The sequence below is a fragment of the Empidonax traillii genome, unplaced genomic scaffold (genome assembly GCF_003031625.1).
Source record: "Empidonax traillii isolate 1590-97213 ecotype Southwest subspecies unplaced genomic scaffold, ASM303162v1 scaffold94:size1391941, whole genome shotgun sequence".
NCBI classification, from domain to species: domain Eukaryota; kingdom Metazoa; phylum Chordata; class Aves; order Passeriformes; family Tyrannidae; genus Empidonax; species Empidonax traillii.
Window position 1 is genome coordinate 254,922 of NW_020955287.1, and position 7,903 is coordinate 262,824.

Sequence of the window (7,903 nt, forward strand, 5' to 3'; positions counted from 1 at the left end):
GGGGCCCCAAAAAGGACACCCTCCTCGGACAAACTTGCGCTTCTGGCATGCCCACACCCACACCCCCCCCCCCCCCCCCCCCCCCCCCCCCCCCCCCCCCCCCCCCCCCCCCCCCCCCCCCCCCCCCCCCCCCCCCCCCCCCCCCCCCCCCCCGCCTCTCCACCCGCTCTCACAGCTGAGCCGCATGGCAGTGACCCCCGCAGGGCACGCCGGAACAGAGCCAAGCGCCGATGGAGCAGGACGACAGCACCGAACACAACTCCCCCCAAGCCAAGCAACACCAGTCACCCAAACAGGCGACAAGCAGGGCGGGACGAGGCTGCCATCGGCTGTCCCTTATCGCGTACCCTGCGTCCCCAAGCAGGGCCCAGCGTGGGATACTCGCTTGTTCCAATGCCTCTGGGTGTCCTCCACTCCTGCCCCAAACACAGTGGAGTTCAAATGCCCACGGCTCCCAGTTGAAAAGTGACAGCACAGGCATCAGCCCACCCAGCAAGACAACTCCAAACAACACAGAAAACCAAACAACCTCGTGCCAGCCCCTTTCCGCCTTGAGAAGGACTGTCGTATCCAGGCAGGTAAAAAGGGTAAGAGACTGAATTCCCACCCGCTCCAATGCCGCTACACGAACCATGACAGCTCTCACATGCTAGCAAACAACGGCGCACCAGTCCCCGCGCCCCCCTGTCCCTGACCCGGACAGGCGATGCTCACCCTGGGCGAGCTGTGGGAAGTCGGAGGCCCCCGCAGGGCGAGGGGCAGGTGGGGAGGAGCTGCTGGCCGCCGTCCGGATGCAGCAGGGACCTCGGCCCGCTACAGAAGAGACTCAGCAGAGCAGGTCCCCTACTCCCGGGGACAAGAGGCCGCAGGTTTAAAGCGCCAGGATCCCAGAGAGCGGCCCTGAGGGATGCCGGTGATGAAGCCGGGAGGGGTCATACGCCGGGGCGGAGGGGGTGGGCACACAGCCTGAGTGGAGGGGTTTTCCTCTGATGACTCCCTGCTAAGTCCCCTTCCACTTTTCTCCCCAGTGAGATTCCGTTGCCCTTAGCTAAGCTGGGGCAGTGGGGGGGCTGAAGGGGTCCCGATAGAGCCCCCGGAAAGGGGACAGACCTACCTGAGCGCTGGGTACTGAAGTCCGGCAGCAGGTGAGCAGTAGACGCTGCAGTGCATTATTATGCCATAAACCAGGAGTGCTAAGATTGCTTTGCTACACATTGCCACTCTGTGTAGGAGGGAAAGGAAACGGGCCGTCAAAAAAAAACAAAACCAAAAAAAAAAAAAAAAAAAAAAAAAAAAAAAAAAAAAAAAAAAAAAAAAAAAAAAAAAAAAAAAAAAAAAAAAAAAAAAAAAAAAAAAAAAAAAAAAAAAAAAAAAAGGAAAACAAACCACCCTACGACCCACCACGCCCCCCGGCCTTGCCTGCCGAGAAGGGAGGCAGAGCGTCTCCGGGGGACAAGAGCCTTGGGTAGCCGGGTGCTAGCGCTGAGCGGCACCGAGAAGCGCGGAGCGGTGCCCAGCGCAGAGCGCTGCCGCCGGTGCCCGCCCCGTCGGTGCCCGGCCGCCCGCCCTCCCCGGGACCGCTGCGGAAAGGCCCGGAGAGCCGCCTCGTGTCCTTACCATTAAACTCTAGACACCCGGCACTGAGAGCGTTTGGCTGAGAAACTAAACAGGCAGGTCTTGGAGAGAAGAAGAAAAAAAAAAAAAAAAAAAAAAAAAAAAGACCCAAAATAGAGAGGGGGAAGAAATCTAGCTCTCTCCCAAGTGGCGTCCGAAAGGAGTTAAAAGCCTCGTGGCATTGCCTCTCCGATGGGCGAAGACCCGCAAGATGCAGAAGATGCAAAAACGGCAGCAGTTAGTTGTTTGCTGGTTTTAGGGCAATCCACTCCAAAAATACAAAGAGAAAGAGGAAGGGGCGAAAAAAAGATAAAGGGAAAAAAGTTTGCAGCACAGATCTAGAGTGGGCTCTACAAGGGAAGGGAGAAAGAGAGATGAAGCGATATGTCGCCTGAGAAAGGAGCACAGGGGAAGAGGGAAGAGAGCGAGCGAGCTCGGGAGGGAGCGGAGGCGGGAGCCGCGGGCTGGCTGCGTGCGATGTTGTCTTCCCCAGATCTCTCCCCTCACTGAACGCCTGCCTTCAGCCTTCTCCTCTTCTTCTCTTCCTGCACGGTGGCTCCAAACTTGACCAGCCTTCCTCAGCCTTTCGTCTGATACGCAATTAGCAAGAAAATCTTTGCAAACACCCCGCTTCAGCAAGAGCCCTCTTCGTAAACATTTGCCTGCTTGTTGCCTTAGAGGATGGGCAATATTGTTTGTTGCCCCCGTGGTGGTGTCCGGATTTTTATTCATGAATCAAATGCCTTTTTTTTTTTTTTTCCCAGTCACGTAATAATCGGGTATCAGAAAAGACGTCACCACCCCAATTCCTCAAGGAACACAGTTCTGTGTCGTCCTCAAAGATGAGCTTATCAGGAGTCATAAAGCTTCTCATAAACACCAACTCACACTTTCCTCTTCCCCCCCCCAAAAAAAAAAATTAGAAAAAGAAAACCCAACCAAACCCAACAACCAAAAAACCACGCAGAAAACCCCCACAACCTATCACACAAATCTAAAATGATGTTCTCCACGGTAAAGTTTTACCTGAGGTGGGAAGGGATCAGGAGAGAGAGGAGGGCAGTGGGGGTCCCCGGATTTGTCGGGCACCCCGCGTCTTTACTCTGGGTCTTTCCGCGGGGCCAGCTCAGCCCACGACACCGCCCGGGGCCGCCGCTGGGCACAGGCCCCCGCGGAGCCGCCCGGCTCTGAGCACGCAGACGGAGCAGCCCTGGGGCGGAACCCCCTACTTCCAAGGAGATTTGGGGATACAAGCGCCTTTTTTTTTTTTTTTTTTCCCTAGAGCCCTTTCTTTTTTTTCTTTAAGGAATGCTAGTGTTGTTCTCATTACGCAAGGCGCCCCCCGGGGAAATCAGAAGCGCCCTGCGTGTCTTGAAATCGAGGGGCGTGGGGGACGAGTCCCACGGCCTCCCTGCAAGGAGGGTCCCACACGCGGCCGGCGCTGCCCAGGGACAGCGGGGGAGGCTTTCCTCCCCCTCGTGCCTTGGCCCGACCCTCCCCCTTCTCTCCGCCTTGAGCAGAGACAGATATGCAGCTCGCAGCGCTTGACAGAGCGGGAGGGAAGAGCATCGCCATGAGGAAAAAAGAAAAAAAAAAAAAAAAAAAAGTTGATTTGTCGGAGGGACCGGGAAGGAAATCCCTTCTCTGGGGACTTCCCCGCCACCGGAATAATTTTCCCCCCAGGCGATGAAGCCGGGCGCGGGCCACCGGCGGGCTCCCAGCCGCTGCGATCGCGCTCGTCTCCGCGCACCCCTCCCTTCGCGGCCGAAAATGTGCCCTTCATTTCCGAGAATTACCCAAAGAAATCCAGGCTGCAGGAGCCATTACTGCATATTTTAATTATTTGGATCATAAGCAGAGAGTTCAGGAAGCAGCAATAATATAGTTCTCCTGTTTCCTATTTGAATGGCTTTGGTGTAACATGCTTGGATGAGTTATTTGAGCCCAAATCGATTTCTCAAAAACAACAACAACAAAAAACACACCATACAATTACATTCCTATTACGGTCATTTAAGGTTTCAATATTTTTCCGGAGATAAAGGCAATTTAACGTGAATGAACGATTCCCGTAGAAATGGCCATCGACGCGATCCCAGGTGGGGGGACAGGACTGGGAACGGAGCGGGACGCTACTACTACCCCAGTTGTCATTCCCTGCCGGGCATGTCGGACTGGGAAGGTCCGCCGGCAGGAGAGGGGACTGGGCAGGACGCCCGGCGGGGCCGCTGGGGAAGGGGGCACTCCACCGCTCCCGCTGGAGAGGGGACATCCCGCGGCCCCCGCTGAAGAAGGGGTCACCCCGCCGCTCCGGCTGGAGAAGGGGTCACCCCGCCGCCCTGCTGGAGAAGGGGCACCCTGCGGCTCCCGCTGGAGAAGGGGTCACCCCACCGCTCCCTCTGGAGAAGGGCGCCCCGCCGGCGATGGGGCTTCCCCGGCGCTCGCTTGGCCCGCGGGCGCGGACGGTCCGTGAGCGGAGGGCGCCACCGTGCGGCAGATCCGCGCCTGCGGCCGCGCCGCGGAGCCGCCGTCGGGCGGGCCGGGGGAGGGGGTGCCCTGTCCCCCGACTGCGGAGGGCTGGGGTGAAGCCCCCTGCGCTACCTCCGAGCTCCTGGGACCGGCTGTGAGAGCGGCTAGAGGGGAAGGGCTGCCAACTGTTCCTCTTGAAGCGGGCTTTGGGGGCTGGTGGTTTTTTTTTGTTTGTTTCCTTCGGCATGACTCTGCGACAGCAGGTGTGAACAAGGGCTTTTCTAGAAGCCAGCCTGGCTGGGATCGTGGGGATAACGTCGGTTTACAGGCTTGAATACACTGTCTAGAGAACAGGAAAAAACTTTCCCTCCTTCTGAAGAGACCAGAGTCACAGGCAGTACATTTTAAAGCTGTGTCTGTTTTCACTTTAGAAAAGCTACTTTCAGTGACTTTTGCTGCATTTCCTCTCCTCCCTCCCAGCTGCCCCACATCCTCACAGGAGGTACCAGGATGCCTGAAATAATAGGCAGCAACAGCACCGAGGTACAGATTCCCATAAAACAAACCTGCAGCTACAGACCCCGTGTTGCAACCCAGTGCTACCCTGGTGGTACTGTGCATGCAGGAGCGATGTCAGGATGGTTTGAAAAAAATACAGCTTCTAAGCTCTTCATGATGAGTGAATAGCTCACAGATAATTCATGTCAATAAAAGTTTCATAGCACCTCAGTCCACATCACAGAGGCGTGTGTGCAACGTGAATGTGCACATGGCATGACTGCAGTTTAGGCTGCATAAGTGAAGGTTTAAATCTGGTCTCCATGTACAAGTAAATTTCTATATAATTCTGTCATTTCAAGGTTGAGAGGGATTTAAAGTTTATAATACTTGCCTCTAAGGCAAATTACTAAGGCAGCATCTGAAGTGGTTTGGTTTTTTTTTTTTTTTTTTTTTTACTGGCAGAATTTCCTTCATCTTTCTCCTACCAGCCTAAATTAGATCTTTTAATTTATCTGACTATTCTATTTTAAATATCTATTTTATTAACTAGACCATTATAATTCTACAGATGTTTCTAGGGGAGCTTACATTCTCTGAGCCTTGTTAAGCCTGACTGCAACTGACTGCTGTAAACCCCACCACTATAGCTTTAGTTCAAAGGAGCATATTTCATCATGTACCATCTTTTTCACTCCTCAGAAAACCCCTTTTTTATATTTCTGCATGTTTTATAAAAAATACTATAAGTAATCTATCAAACTGTCAGGAACTCTATTGGTCCATAAAACCAGATACCTCATGCACACCTGTTGGTTGTCCAGGCACTGCATTCATATTTTCTCAGTAGATCCCACCTTCGCTGCATATTTTAAAAGGAACCTGGAAGATTGATATACCTGGGATACATAATTTTATCATGAAAGGGCATATGTATTTCTGCCAATATAGGAAAGGACAAATTTTTTTTTTTCAAAAGCAAGCAATCCTGCCAAACCAGCTGTCTCTCTCTCTCACACACACCCAAATTTTATGAATTTCTCATCTCTCTTGTTATTATCTCTCCCCAGGCCTCCTTTCTTAGTGGGATGGCTTGGGGAAACCATTGCTGACCAGTATGCCAAAGAGTACGTGTCTATATCAGCTTCATAAACATGACACCAGCTTTTATCTTTTCTTGGCTTTCCAGGCTCCTCCGTCTCCCCAGGGACTAGGTCCTGGAAAAGATGGATTTGTCAGAGGGGAGATTAACCCATCCATGAAGTCATCTTCTGTACCTGTGGTCATCTGATACTGGCTAATTAGGGATAGCCTGGCAGCAGAACAGAAGTTATTAAAGCTCAGGCAGGGGAAGGCAGGGCTTGGCCGACATTTCAGCACTTCCAGCTGAGACATGGCACCTGTGGCACAGGCAGGAAAGCCCCGCTTTCTTCAGGGAGGCTAGATGGCAGTCAACTCAGAGATAGTTGAAGTATTTCATTCACAGGTTTGTTTGTCTTTTATTAAACTATTCTCTCTCATGATTTCTTTATGTAAAAGCAGCCAAATATTTAGACACACTGTAGAAAGCATACACATCAGTGTGCTTTCTCATGTCTGAAGGGACAAAGCTGTAATCCAGAGAAGCTTGCTCAGCCAGGGATGTTCTGGGCAGGAGCTACAAACAGAAAAAATAGAGAACACAACCAGTCACAGTACTGTGATTGTAAGTCTCTCAAGATGGTAGAGGCAGGCCTCACCTGGTGGCCAGGAGCCTAGCCAGCCTCTTTGCAGGTGACCACCAACCATTAGTAAAGACTTTGCAAGAGTCTTCCAGATAATTCCTTGCTGCCTTTTATTTCCAAGCAAATGGTTGAAAAAAATTCGCAAACATATGCACTATGAAGAAAAGGGCTGGGATTTCATTTCTTTTGTTCTCTGAAGTGAGGAGGCAGGACAATTATTCCCAGGGCAGCAGTGTAGGAGCTCCATCAGTGCAGTCATTCTGCTCTTGCTGCTGCTTAGAGCTCACAGTGAGAGACAAGGCCAGTAGGTTGCCTGTGTCTTGCATGATTGCCCACACAGAAGCTCAGTGTTCAATCTTACGTTGTGGGTGTCCTCCTCCCCTTGTTCAGTAAATTAAGACACATATCTATGACAACACAGAGGCAGAGTCATTCCCATCCAAACATATAGGCAAGAAACTCACTTTCTAGGTAGATGAGAGACCAAGCAGTGGACTTGGTTCCACAAGGAGGGACCACCATGGTATGTCTGTGACAGAAAATTTCCTTGGATAGCTGATAAATACATTTATAATCTCCCATCTTTCACCCAAATAAACTCATATTCTGCAAGAGAAGAAAAAAATTGTCCTTGATGCTTTTCTACAGTCGTTCTTTGATCAACCATTTATATACGAAAAGTAGAGAAATAAATTATGAAAGGCAAAGAGCAACAAAAAAAAAAAAAAAAGAAAAAACTTTCTTTTAAGATTTATTGTTCCAAAGGACTATTTGGCACTAAAGCCCACACCCTACAAAATGCCACTAAAGGTCTTGCTTATACACAGAGCAAAATAAAAGCCTTTAGCACTGGCAGCAGGTCTAGGTCTATTCCCACTCTCCATTCAGTCCAGTGTTCAAGGAGAGGGTAAATCCTTAAGTAGATTGAATATAGAAAGTTTCACAGAAAGATGCCAAACTTCAATAATTTATACTGGACAAATAATAGCCACAATATTTTTGGGTTCCAAGTTGCTTTAGATGCAGGTGTAACCCAAGGTGAACAACAAGCACTGGTTTTGTACCCAAATGTGACAGAATTTTGAGTACACCTTTAGAAACAGTGGGACTGCCATGTGCCTGTGTCCAGAATCAAAAATCCATCTGTAGTTCTGAGGTATTGCTAATGGCATAGCTAAAGTTATTCATAGTTTAGATTTACCAGAAATAGTTGGAACAAATTAATAATGAATTAGAACATTTCTTATCATCGCAGGGAGCGAGAGGGAATAAATAGAATCATCCATATTTTCTTATTACAAAACAGTGTGCAGCCTATTACCAAACACTAATTTAGTGTTGCTTGTGCTGGAAAACTGTTGAAGGGTCCCTGGCTCCTGACAGTGCAGCTTAATTCAGTCTGACGCGTGCAAGGCTGCACAGAAGCAGGCCAGGGTGGGCAGGTGAGGACCATCCCAATAGGAGTGAATCCCAGCCTGCCAGAGCCGGGCGCCGCTCAATAATTCCAATTAACCACGCTAAAGATGACAGAGACGGGTCATGCAGAGCCCAGTAAATATCAATCAGAACCGCATATTGTGATGAGAGAATAACGAAGT

The 7,903-nt window shown here is 50.5% G+C and overlaps 1 protein-coding gene across 2 annotated transcripts in view; it reads right to left on the reverse strand.

The window, feature by feature from the left end:
• The window catches only part of ADCYAP1 (adenylate cyclase activating polypeptide 1), a 6,835-nt gene extending 4,469 nt beyond the window's left edge, over nucleotides 1-2,366 (reverse strand). The window contains exons 1-2 of one of the 2 annotated variants that reach the window (XM_027881734.1): nucleotides 1,618-2,366; nucleotides 1,115-1,222 (exon numbers count right to left, since the gene is read on the reverse strand). In XM_027881734.1, the coding sequence (XP_027737535.1) occupies nucleotides 1,115-1,215 (101 nt within the window). In that variant the 5' untranslated portion in view covers nucleotides 1,216-1,222; nucleotides 1,618-2,366. Of the gene's footprint in view, nucleotides 1-1,114; nucleotides 1,223-1,617 lie in introns of those variants that run through there. The other variant, XM_027881735.1, reaches the window with a different exon arrangement.
• Between the last annotated feature and the right edge of the window lie 5,537 nt (nucleotides 2,367-7,903).